At 44.7% G+C, this 13,494-nt stretch overlaps 1 protein-coding gene across 3 annotated transcripts in view; it reads right to left on the bottom strand.

Annotated features, from left to right (window-relative positions):
* Positions 1 to 302: 302 nt before the first annotated feature.
* ATP7B (ATPase copper transporting beta) overlaps positions 303 to 13,494 on the bottom strand; it is a 98,180-nt gene continuing 84,988 nt past the window's right edge. For 2 of the 3 annotated variants that reach the window (XM_066583661.1, XM_066583669.1), the window contains 7 exons: positions 12,306 to 12,501; positions 8,473 to 8,619; positions 7,808 to 7,950; positions 6,737 to 6,940; positions 5,388 to 5,505; positions 3,378 to 3,480; positions 303 to 624 (listed from right to left, as the gene is read on the bottom strand). In XM_066583661.1, the coding sequence (XP_066439758.1) occupies positions 366 to 624; positions 3,378 to 3,480; positions 5,388 to 5,505; positions 6,737 to 6,940; positions 7,808 to 7,950; positions 8,473 to 8,619; positions 12,306 to 12,501 (1,170 nt within the window). In that variant the 3' untranslated portion in view covers positions 303 to 365. Of the gene's footprint in view, positions 625 to 3,377; positions 3,481 to 5,387; positions 5,506 to 6,736; positions 6,941 to 7,807; positions 7,951 to 8,472; positions 8,620 to 12,305; positions 12,502 to 13,494 lie in introns of those variants that run through there. The other variant, XR_010787192.1, reaches the window with a different exon arrangement.

Below are 13,494 nucleotides of genomic sequence, written 5' to 3'. Positions count from 1 at the left end.
TATTTGCAATGAAAGGAGGTGGGACAGGGGCGGGGCTAAGCTCTGAGAATTAGCCCCACCCCTGTCCCGCCTCTCCCCTTTGCAAATAGTGCAGAGGGGCGGAGAGGGGGTGGGAGCTCAGAGCTCTTCCAGGCTCCTCCCCTGCAGAGAGAGACGCCGTATATTGGCTCGGCGTGAAAACCGAGCCAATATACGTTCGTGTGAATCCAGCCTAATCTTGTAGATTACAATCGTTCCGTCTAAATGGGGCATAGTTGTTGTTCATTTTTCCACGAACATTCCCAATAATTGCTGAATACAGGTCATAATAATAGTCCTTTATTATAAACAACGGCCCTATATCTAATAGTGTGAACCCAAAAAAGCTACATATACTGATCTTCATCAGCATCATTGAGTAAAAGAGACCACTTGTCCTGTCTGTCGCCGGCTACTGAACTTTGCCGAGAGTTCCTGCTGGATGACACTTGGCTGATGAAGCTGATCTGGTCCCAAGTACTGGTCATTGGGATATCCCTTCTCCTGTCATCCATCCCAACATGGACACTTATTTGTGATGGGGTAAGTGGCTTCATGTGTCCCTGGGCTCGAGCTTCATATTTATCCGAGTCTGGTTTGCTGTAGCTGTAAGATAGAGAGGCAGACAAGAGAAATGTCATGAGAGTACAAGTCCAGGATGACTCAGTGATAACAATCACCATACAGTATAGCGATTGGGTTCACACACTGCTATGTTGGCCCAACACAGCACTTATATGTAACATAACATCGCCGGGACTAAACCAGCTCCATACATTGTGTTGCAATTGTTAGGGGTATTACAAGCTCAATCTCATCCCGCTTCCCAGTATAAAGAGTTGGGCTAGTTCCAGTACAAACAGCCAGGATGCTTAAAGTTGAACCGTCACAGGTATGATATTAACGATCTACCCTAAGGATAGAACATTGATAAAAAAAGAAAATTCCAGAATAGTCCTATGAAGAGCTATTGGGCACCCTTGGGAGACAAATTTTTTCACTTAAATATATTTATTTGGGCTGAAAAACATTTTTGCAATAGAGCTTAATTTAAAATGTACCATTTGTCTTCTGTAGCTGTAATATCATTTACGCTCATGAACTGGTGAAACTCTGGCGGAACTCAGAGGATAGACAGGCTGGACTAGATGGACATTGTCTTCATTCAGCCTTACATACTATGTTACTATGTAGAAACAGCGGACTTATGGACAGACATAACACACTGACTGACAAACGCCCAAAACACGACCAAGCATACCCACACGCATAAACAGATGTAAATAGATGCGAGGCAATGGTTCGTATTTTGGTCAAGATACTTAAACCTGCGAGTCCACTTCAAGGGTCAGCATCTCGCAAGCCCCTACTTTAATGAGACAACTTCCACATATAACCTGCCTGCATGTGCCGCTGCGGGAAGTACCCCGTCCCAACAAGGACAGCCCCGTGCTGGAATCTAGGGACCTTCCAAGACCTAGATGACAAATGAAACACAGCAGGACTGAACACAGCTCACACCAACACGCCAGGGGTTTCCATACAACACAGCACAACCTGCACCCTGAACAGGTCTCTTCACACTACACATCCGGCACATGCAGACAACCATATATCGTCCAGGTTTTCACGCCCGGATGATATACGTTATCCCTCTCTGCAAGGGGAGGAGGCTGGAAGAGCCGGGAGCAGTGCTCTGAGCTCCCACACCCTCTCCGCCCCCTGTAGAGAGCAGGCGGGAGCTAAGTGCACTGCTCCCGGCTCTTCCAGCCTCCTCCCTCTGCAGAGAGCGATACTGTATATCAGCCAGGCGTGAAAACCTAGCCGATATACTGTCATCTGAAGCCGCCCTAAGGGTTGCTTTTATTTCGAGGTGGAGCGCGCCCGGGGATCGTTCTGGACCTCCTGCTCCCCTTCACAATAAATAGGCAGTTGCTCATACACGAACGTCTGCCTGTTTACACAGTTTCTGTAGGCATAAAAATCAAATAATGATCAGCCTGAGTGAAACTAAGTTTTGTTTGTGGTTCATATCATGCAGGCATTTACACTGAACGACTATCATTACGATTCCTGCCATCCAGCGATAATCTGAGCAATAATCATTCAGTGTAAAAGGGCCGAAGACTGAACAACGAACGATAGTCATTTGTTGGATGCAGGATAAAAAATAATTGTTGGCTCGTTCACTTATCGTTCTGCTTAAGCAGCGCTCGCTCAGTCCTTCTCATTCACTTCTGAATAATTCTCGTTTGAACGAGCCAGTGATGTATCTACCTGTATGAACAGGAATCCCAGGAGCGAACGAGCTAGAGGTGAAGTCACTCGCAGTCAAAAATATGGTATCCACATCTATTAGAGCTTGAAAAACACAGCGTTAACAAAGGCTGCATTTTAGCGCATGTCAGAGAAGCTGAAAACGCATGTGTGAGAGTGGCCTTAGGGAATTCTTTACTATTGGAAATTCAACAAATTTCTGGGGCAATTTGCGCCAACTTGTGCAATGTTACATACGTGTGCACGGCCTTATTTGTGCATGTTACAAGAAGATTGTGAGAACAAAGAAAAAAACGTGACGTCAGTTGAACCTTCTTGCAGTTTGTTTTTCTTGCGTGTGAAGAACAGACGACACATGGATAGCACACAGACATAAAAAAGTGCATATGCACAACAAAACATGCACATACACACGCAGGGAAATCAGTCTGTTATTCATGGGCTAAAATTGCATACGCTCTCGTGAAGGAGCCCTTAGATACTTTATATTACATGCTAAAATTGCATTCGTTCACATGGGCGAATTTGTGGCGCGTAAAAATTTTGCACAGTAAAAAATAGAACACACACAACCGAAATCCATGCCTGCTATTATACGCTGGGTAAAAAGATCTATCTTTCGACCGATATATGCTGGCAGCTCCCATAGACTTCTATGGGAGCTGGAAAAAAAGTGAGGTGGAGGCAGTTTAGCAGCGTCCAACTCTGCGCAATATACTGTATCGGCATTTGAAGTCATTCAGAGGATTTATGCCTAGCGAGGGATCTCCGAGCTACGACTTATTTTTTTCGCTGAAACATCGTGCCCAGCCACGTGAATGGATGAGAAAACGCTAATTAACCTCGGGACTTGACTGCAAAAAATTGTACATTCAGGTGAATTAACATAAAGATGCATATGCTCGTGTGAAGGAGCCCTCAGTCTGCATTCAGTTGGCCATAGTAGGGAGCATTTCAACATCTAAATTACAGCTACAACTCCCAGACCCAGGTACCACAGCTGTGCAAAACTCGCCGATCCGCTAGCCAAAATGAGGGGCTTACATTTATTTAAAATAGTCTTCGAACAGATGAGATCTTACCATTTCAACTGAAGAGAGGACAAAACCACAGAGACAGAGGACGCTGCCATAGCCGCTGACCCCATCCATGGTTGTAACACCAATCCAACCGGCAGGAATACACCTGGTGGAGAAGGGAAATACAATCCTATGAATGCATGATATCTGAAGTGCCAACAACAAACTATATAAAGCACCTATTTTACTAAAAGCTGTCACATCTGGAACAGTTGTACAACCGGAGGTGACAAGTTATAGATAAACGGATAGGGTGCAACCAGAAGTTGAAAATACAGATCAATACGAACGGACGTAAGCTACTAGATCTGATTCTATCTGAATACAGATAACTTTACTACACAATTTGACAGAACCGTCTAAACTGGACTGGTGCCTCAAGTGGATCATCTGCCACAAAAAGGGCAACCCCACTACGGGAGAGAGACCATACCAAGTATGAGATTAACTGGTGACCACTATGATAATTACTAAATCTAAATACTTAATTGAACCACTTGTACTAAACTGACCAATACCTTGTAACTGGCTTTCTAGCAAGACAGAGGACTAAACTCTGGCACAGAGTATAGTATAACTGGTGACTAGAATGAGCGAACGTACTCGTTTCGAGTAATTACTCAATTGAGCACCGCGATTTTTGAGTACTTCCGTACTCGGGTGAAAAGATTCGGGGGGCGCCGGGGGGGGGGGGGGGGGTAGCAGCGGGGAACAGGGGGGAGCCCTCTCTCTCTCCCTCTCCCCCCCCACTCCCCGCTGCAACCCCCCACTCACCCACAGCGCCCCCCGAATCTTTTCGCCCGAGTACGGAAGTACTCGAAAATCGCGGCGCTCGGGCGAAAAAGGGGCGTGGCCGAGTACGCTCGCTCATCTCTACTGGCGACCTTAGGTCTAAGGGCCCGGTTTATATAACAGAAAATTGCTACAGAAAGGCTGACTGCGTTAAATGACAACCCAGCCAGCCTATGGGCCACTATAAGGAGGTCGGCGTGGAGGCTTCCGCTCGAACCCCTGTGTATTTGGAACGGAAGTCTCTGCAATGACTTTCCATGTAGTCCCGCGGCGCTTGTAACTGCAGGCATGGCTCCCATGGATTTCAATGAGAGTCGTGCCTGCAGTTACAAGTGCCGGTCACTACACGGAGGTTGGTGCGGAGGCTTCCGCTCTGACCTTTGTGTTATTGTGGCGCTGACAGCATGCGCCTGCTCAGCTGATCGATCAGGGGTCCTGAAAGGTCCGGACGATCAACTATTGAAGACCTATCCTGATGATAGGTCATCAATAGTATTTCACTGGAAAACCCCTTTAAGTACATCATTAGCAATGTAATGTAGATTCACACATATAGATTCAGAACTGATAAGGCGCTCGTACATGTCGCAGATATCTGCTGTAGACAGATGCTGCTGGCACCTACATTAACTGAAATAATAACAAGTCCGTGTGCCGTCCAGCATTTAGCAGTGATCTGCATGCAGTTCCAGTGAGTCACCACAGTATGGGCACCCATTCCAAAAGTTCACTATGTAGTTGATTCGTTTTTCTCATTATTAGGGCTTTGACAGATGAACGCATGGGCAAATATGCTCACCGCCACAAAGCGTATTTGTGCATCAACCGGTCAAAATTATTTTTTCTTTACCGTGCAAACTTCACGCTATTGCACTCGCAAAAAAAAATCTGAGAGATAGGGCTAGACCTATCTTTTCTCGCACATAGGAATATTGCACAAGAATCAATGAATAGCTGAGCGCTGTCTGTGATTGGCTGAGCGCTGTGATCAATCACAGGCAGCACTCAGCTGTCATTGAATGGCTGAGCACTGCTGTGATTGGCTGAGTGCTCAGCTAATCAGACCAGTGCTTTCTGGGGGCGGTGATTTTTCAATCCCCTACTAGGCGCCCTAATTCAGAAAGATGATGGCTGGATTAAAAATGACAATATATGCAATGAATGGCAAAGGCAGTGCTAGCGGCATAGCTTCATCTGTAGAATAATCACAACTGGAGGTACCTGCTGCAATAGGAATGCCTAGAAGATTATAGATGAGTGCAAACATGAAGTTAACTCTTATTCTTCTCACTGTCCTCTTTGAGAGGTGAATGCTGGCAACAACGTCAAGTAAATCGTTCTAGAACATAAATCAGAAAGAAGATACCAGTTAACAGATAATATAATGGGTTTCTGTTTTTTTGGATATGTTCTAAACAGTGTTGTGCAAAACTCATAGGTGGCCCCATTACAGATACACAGGTTCATGCCATTACACCTCCATCCTGGGACATGTAGGCTCATCACTTGTCCCCTCATCCAACTTCCATCCCATAGCCTGTAGGTGAGGATGGTAGCAGGACCCTCTGGCTCTTTCCCCACCCTACCTCTTGGGATTGTGTGAAGGTGGTTATACACAACACTTAAGAAAGAGCGATAGGGCCTCCTTATTTGCAACTTTGGCTACTTCTATGTTATATACACTATTAGCGTGGTACAAGGTTATTACATTTTATATAAAATGTGTATGAATTCATTATTATAAGATAATATACAGCAATCAAATAGCTTAAAGGGTTGTCCCACTAAATTAACCTCTGGGCTGACCGATCCTGAGAACAGTGGTCTGGAGCAGACATGTTCCTAAGCTCCCTCCCACCTCCCTTCTCTGGCAGCTCCCATAGAAGTCTATGGGGGCCGCCACCGTATTCCGGCCAGGAAGATAGTTCCTGAACTATTATTCCTGGCTGACGTAAAAAGCACAGGAATACGCCCATCTGAACTTATGCATTGTAAACCAATGCATCAGATGAATAGCGTATATAGGCCGGACGTGAAAGCGCGGCTATATCTGCTTGTGTGAATGAAGCCTAAGTACAAGATCATGTTAAATACTGAAGGTTCATTAGTATAGATGAGCAAATATACTCGCTAAAGGCAATTGCTCGAGTGAGCATTGCCTTTAGCGAGTATCTCCCCCGCTCGAGACTGCAGGTTCGGGTGCCGGCGGTGGGCACAGAGCTGCGGAGGAGAGCGGGGCGGAACGAAGGGGAGATCTCTCTCTCCCTCTCTCCCCCCCGCTCCCTCCTGCTGACTGTCGCTACTCACCGCTCCCCCGCGCCGGCACCCGAACCTTCCGTATCGAGCGGGGAGATACTCGCTAAAGGCAATGCTCGCTCGAGCAATTGCCTTTAGCGAGTATACTCGCTCATCTCTATTCATTGGCAGAACACACACTGCTGTTTATATTTTCTGCCTATACAGCAGTAATAATAAGCGGATGACAAAAAGCCCATAATGTCTGGTATCACAAGGAATTTGACTTCTCTGCTTCTCTTTAATTTTCTTAATAGACATAGAGAAGAACATACCCTGATAAGAACAATATCTGCAGCTTCAATGGCAACGTCAGTTCCAGTCCCAATGGCAATCCCAATATCAGCTCTGGCTAGTGCAGGGGAGTCATTGACGCCATCGCCCACCATGGCTACTTTCTTCCCTTCGCTTTGCAAAGCCTGGACTTTGGCCACCTTGTGAGATGGAAGAACTTCTGCAAACACTTTCTGGATCCCAACCTGCAAGCACCAAAAGATTTTCAAGTGACTGATGTCAATCTACCCACAAGTCTACTGACACAAAAGGAAAATACAGATAATTCTGACCATTTGAAAATCACCATGTGCGAGAAGAACAGCATTCTGGGGATTTAATATTCCCAAAATTTACACTGGTTTTCAAATAATATAGAATACAATTTAAATTGTTGCCTGAACAGGGCTTCCTATATCAACTAATTACATATTTTCTTCATTTTATAACGTTAATGAGATACAGATGTGTCCTTCCTTACCATTTCTCCCTTTTTGAGATATTCAGAGTAGTGTTGAGCGAACCAAAGCACTAGAACCCTGTTTCAGGTCAAACGTCACTAAAAGTTCAGTTTCGCACAGACCCAAACTGAGCTTTTAGCAAAGTTCTACCCGAAACAGGGTTCTAGTAGTTCAATTCACTCAACACTAGTTCTGCACACTGGTGCACAATATTCTCTTATTGGGGTCTATACCAGTTTTAGGGGTTTTGGTGAACTTCTGTTTTAGTTCAAACTACAGTAACCTGGATTGGATCGAACTTTTTTCCAAAGTTTGTTGAACCAGCCAAACTCAACCTTGCAAATGTTCGCTGGTCACTAATCCTGAGAAGTGATGCATGATGACCACCTTTGAAATAAAAACCTCTATCAGGCATTCTAGGTAACTGAAAATTATTTATTTTAAGTTGGTCATCTTACGCCACTTATCTTAGGGTATTTTTTCTTCTTTTCATCTCACAGCACACATGTCAGGATGTCGAATTAAGGGCCAAGGTAACGGAGGACACATCTGTATTTCCCATGAATCAATTAGATATCTACTGTAAGAATAGTTGCTGGGAAGCAGAAATACCTGAGTGGCGATCGCTTTGGCGGTCTTCCTGTTGTCTCCTGTGATTAGTACCACATCCACTCCCATAGCTTTCAATGTGTGTACAGCAAGAGCCGCCTCCTGCTTCACTGTATCCGCTATTGCGAACATTCCACATAAAGCACCTTTGGAAGAAAAAAAAGGTTGTCACACAATGTACACTGCTCAGAAAAATTAAGGGAACACTTGAATCACACAATGGATCTCAAAAAATGTTAACTCTTTGAGGTCTGTGAAGAACACAGGCCATCAGTGGCAGACTACTGAAGCTGCAAAGTGCTGGACTGTGAGCACCGGTCCCACCACAGGACGTCAGACCTGAATACCACTCTCATGGTGTCTGTTTTTGACAGCGTGGTAAGGTAGCCGCTGGAAGTTTTCAGAATTTTGTTGCTGCAGAACTTGAAGTCTAATGTCACTGTGCTGGCTGCTTTATGCCATTCTATGGCATCTAAAAAGGTCTCTAGACTAATGGGTACCAGATTATCAGAAAATTTGCCATGGCTATAGACAGATACGGTAAATAGTGTAATAAAACAGGACTAAGAAATGATGCATTGTCTGAAGATCACGATAGATTAACAGATGAAGATCGATTTCCACATACAGGACTATTCTAGAACATCATGACATTGGTAAGACTTTACCATCTATAGCTACCAGCACTGCAGTCTGTCCTTTCATTTCATGACCGGTCATAGCCTCATCCACATCACTGGAAATGTGCAAACCATTGCGTCTCATCCATTCCCGGTTCCCGATTAACACAGAATAAGGCTGTGGAGCTGAGGCACCTGAGGAAACATGTTCAGTAGCGAATCATATAATATTAATAGAACCTTCTGTGCCCTACTGTAAATTTTTCATAGGGACTTTTTAGTCAGACTTCATATTTATGTAACGTGTACCCAGACTTGGAGACAGACCTTCTAAAACTAAAACATTTACTAGAAGTCGTAGCAGGAACTAGTCAGCAGTTGCTGCATCACAAAGAAGAGATACTGTGCATTATACGTTAAGTGCTGAGTCCATCTAATCTCATTGGCAAACTAGGTTCAAGTGGCCACATTTACGTTGATTGAACCGAAACAGATAAACCTCGTTTCAGGTTAAACTGTGCTAAAAATTCACTTTTGTGAGAATCTGAACCCCGGCAAGTCATCATGGCCAAACTCGCTAAAAGAAGAAAGGGAGGAAAAGGAAGATAAGAAAGGGGAAAAAAGGATTAGAAGAAAATGGAAAAAAAGGAAAAGAAGAAAGGGAACAAGAAAGAAAAAGGAGAAAAAACAAAAGGAAGAAGAAGGAATAATGTAAGAGAAGGAAAAAGAAGCGGAAAAGAAGAATAGAGAAAAATGAAAAGATGGAAAAACGAGAAGAAAAGTAAAAAAGGAGAAAATCTTTTTCTTTTTTTGTTCTTTCTTCATTAATTTTGCTTTAGAACAGCTCAAAAGTCATTATATACTCTCCTATGTGACCTAAGAATGTTATACAGGCCTTTTATGTCTCTTAGACAGTGTTATACACAAGTTTTAGGGGTGAAATGCATGATCGGTTCAAACTAAGCAGATTAAAAAAACTTTTTCCCATGTAGGACAGTTGTGTGTGACGCGCATATGTAGCAGAGCTGTGCGTGTGTGACATGCATATGTAGCAGAGCTGTGTGTGTGCCACGGATATGTAGCAGAGCTGTGTGGTGTGTGTGACCCGCATATGTAGCAGAACTGTGTGTGCTGTGTGTAATGCTCATATGTAGCAGAGCTGTGTGTCTAGTGTGTGACGCGCATAAGTAACAGAGCTGTGTGCTGTGTGTGACCCGCATGTAGCAGAGCTCTGTGTGCTGTGTGTGACATGTATATGCAGCACAGTTGTGTGTGCTGTGTGTGACACGCATATGCAGCATAGCTATGTGTGTGACATGCATATGTAGCAGAGCTGTATGTGCTGTGCATGACACACATATGTAGCAGAGCTGTATGTGCTGTGCATGACACACATATGTAGCAGAGCTGTGTGTGCTGTGCATGACACACATATGTAGCAGAGCTGTGTGTGCCGTGCATATGTAGGAGAGCTGTGTGTGCTGTGTGTGTGAAACGCATATGTAGCAGAGCGGTGTGTGTGACACACATATGTAGCAGAGTTGTGTGTGCTGTGTGTGTGACACGCATATGTAGCAGGGCTGTGTGTGACATGCATACGTAACAGAGCTGTGTGTGCTGTGAGTGACGTGCATATGTAGGACAGCTGTGTGTGACACGCATATGTAGCAGAGCTCTGTGTGCTGTGGGTGATGTGCATATGTATTACAGCTGTGTGTGACACACGTATGTAGCAGAGCTGTGTGTGCAGTGTGTGACGCGCATATGTAGCAGAGTTGTTTGTGACACGCATATGTCACAGAGCTGTGTGCTGTGTGTGGCACACATATGTAGCAGAGCTGTGTGTGTGACATGCATATGTAGCAGAGCTGTATGCGCTGTGTACGTGACACGCATATGTATCAGGGCTGTGTGTGACGTGCATATGTAACAGAGCTGTGTGGGACGCGTATATGTAGCACAGCTGTGTGTGATGTGTGTGACATGCATATATAGCAAAGCTGTATGTGCCTCACGCATATATAGCAGAGCTGTGTGTGCTGTGTATCTGACACGCATCCGTAGCAGAGCTGTGTGTGCCGCGCATATGTAGCAGAGCTGTGTGTGCGGTGGATGACGCCCATATGTAGCAGAGCTGTGTGTGCCGCGCATATGTGGCAGAGCTTTGTGTGATGTGCATATGTAGCAGAGCTGCATGTGCTGTGTGTAATGCACATATGTAGGATAGCTGTGTGTCTGTGACACACACATGTAACCAAAGAAGGTCACGTCATCACAGGTCCTAAACTAGCAAGTCCTAAAACACCAGCTGTGTGCTTACAACTCCAATCTTCTTCGCTATATTACATTAGTAAGTGGTGCATTGCGCCACCAGAAACACTGGTACTATAGTTGCCTAATGATTACTAGTATGTTAATATTGATGGCCTGTCCGGAAGGTGCTTTTAAAGTGCCACAGATGTAATCATGCAATCAGTAGACTCAGTATGTAAAGGAGAAAATTATCACTCTGATCACATTGGTGTACTCTCCGATTTCAAACCTTCACTGATTTCCCAAATGATAGGGGATCTATAGCGAGCATGCAGCCACCTTTGTTATTGATGAGAGATTTACTCTTCTGTCCCACGTTAAAAACGTTTCTGCAATCTCACGTCACAGTAGCGGTACAACAAAAAGCCACACAATTATGACATCGAAAACTTGTCAATTGGTAATAAATAATGCTTGATATCCCACAGCAATCTGTTGCAAATCAGAGAGTGCGTTATATGTAAAGCCCGGTATTAAAAGTCTAAAATGAGAGACTTCCACAGCGGAATATCCATGACTGGAGTGTTGTTACCCTCTAAACTGGTAGATACCTATAATAATATATCATGGTCACATATGGGAATTGCAGAGTCCCGTAGGGTGACCCCGGACACAGGGCGTACATTGAGGAGCTGGGAGTTCAAGATACTGGCTTGTCACAGTGGCACTTACCACGCTCCCCCACTGAGGGATGCATGTAGCCTCGGCCAGAGCAGCACTGGGCCTCTTCTGGAGACCCCTAGGATAGGTATGCCCAATAAACTGGAGAACAGGATTAGGGTTTGTCACAGGTGACGCCACCGTTCCGTTACCCACCGGTATGACCCTTAGCGGTAAATAAATTGAGCCGCAGACAGAAGTAACATACCTCAGGTCCCTGGGAATGCTCAGGGCCTGGCAAAACTTTACTGGAACAGTTTCTTGCATACAAGGCATAGATTACAGTAATTTGCAGTGCAGGTATTAGACAGATTAGAGAGTACCTCCACCCAGTGATCCCAGACTTCAGGACAGCCAGGTGTGAAAAACAAATGGGTGTACCTCTATGCTGTGATCCACTAGATCCGGACGGCCGCTTAGGAAAAATGGATAAAGAGTACCTCTGCACTAGGCCTTGAAAGTGGCACCTGCTTCTTGTTCATGCTCTCTCTCTCTTCAATTGGGGCTCATCTGTGGAACGTTCGCTCTCAGGAACTTCTCTTCTTCCTCCATTCTTCACCACATGAGAGTTGAAGGTACCCCCATGTGACTGGCACTCTGAAGAATTGATTCCTCTCCCGCTCTCACACACTCCTATTTATATCCTCACTCATACCACGTGACAAAACAAATTGATACATTGCAAGCATCACCCACACTCTTGCAAACACTTAACCCATCACACTCTGTAGCTGTGCAATACAGATAACAGTATGACTAGACAGATTTGCACAGCGCAGCAAGATAAGACATGACATGTATGACATTATGGGGGGGGGGCAGGAGTGGATGTACTGGGCCACTACAGTGACCATACTAATAACAAGAGGGAGCCCTGTTCAGAAAAATTTTGGGCAGCAGAATTCTACCTTGTAGCTCAGGAGCAATGATTAGGGAGCGGTCATCCTGTGGGCGAGTGAGGCCATTCCTGTATGCATTCTGCTCATTCAAGCCCTCTTCACTCTGCGCCAGGACACTTTCCACATTATTCACTTTGCAGCTGATCCCACATCCTGGGATCGCCTGGAAGTCAGTACAATATGCCAGTGATTCTGTACCAAGCTCCTACAGAAAGGTCAAATTATATGTCGTTAGAATACTCAGAATTGAGATCACCAAAGCAAATTCTGCATCACAGATTTTAAAACATTTGCGCTGTACAGATTACAGTGCAGACTCACAAAGACAGTACAGTAAAGGGCACTTTGGACATGCAGCTTTGCAGCAGTTTTGATGTGGAATTTGTGGGGATTCCACGAGGATATCATGTCAAATACGCAGATTTACGATTAGTGAACCCTTAATGTTATACCTGTGGAACCTACAGTACAATCTGTTCTAAGTGAAATACATATGTCACGCTTCTGAAATGCATCAAATGAAGTTTTAGCATACCACGGAAACTTAGTGGGATGATACGCATGATTTGGATACAAGGCTTGAAGGATGCAACTTATAAGAAACAGACAATAAAAGACGAGGAGGTGTGGCGTGGTATGTTAAAGAATTGTTTTAGAGCATGGTAGTTCTGTAGAAACTATTTGGGTTAGAATACAAGGAGAGAACAAAGTAAAGGACACCATTGTAGGCATTTACTATAGGCTGCCTGGACAAGCAGAAGATATGGATGAACTCTTTATGCATCAGATGGCCATGACATAGTGATTCATGGGAGATTTTAACGATCCAAAAGAGAAAAAGGTAGAAGAGAAAACGAGGGGATCTGCTATCTTGGACCTAATTTTTACCAACAGGGAGGGAATGGTTGAGAAAGTAAAGGTGGCTGGGACCTTAGGAGGCAGTAATCATGCTATCCTTGAATTTTGGATAACAGGGAAGAGAGACCTGTGAGGACTCAGACTTTTAGGTTGATGACAGAGGGAGCCTCCTCCCTCAGTCAGCCTTTTACATGCCACGGTCATAAAATGTTAAAGGGTTAAAAGTTTTTTTTTGGTCCCTGCTGTGAGGGCAAGTACCAGGCTGTCTTCTGACAGCTGTCAATTGCTCTCCCTACTACAGGAGACCTGCACCAGGCTTTTCATGCAGCTGCCGTCAAAA

Source organism: Eleutherodactylus coqui, chromosome 1 (genome assembly GCF_035609145.1).
Source record: "Eleutherodactylus coqui strain aEleCoq1 chromosome 1, aEleCoq1.hap1, whole genome shotgun sequence".
In the NCBI taxonomy this organism is placed as follows: Eukaryota; Metazoa; Chordata; class Amphibia; order Anura; family Eleutherodactylidae; genus Eleutherodactylus; species Eleutherodactylus coqui.
The sequence above is the reverse complement of the archived record's forward strand: the minus strand, read 5'-3'. Positions and strand labels throughout refer to the sequence as shown.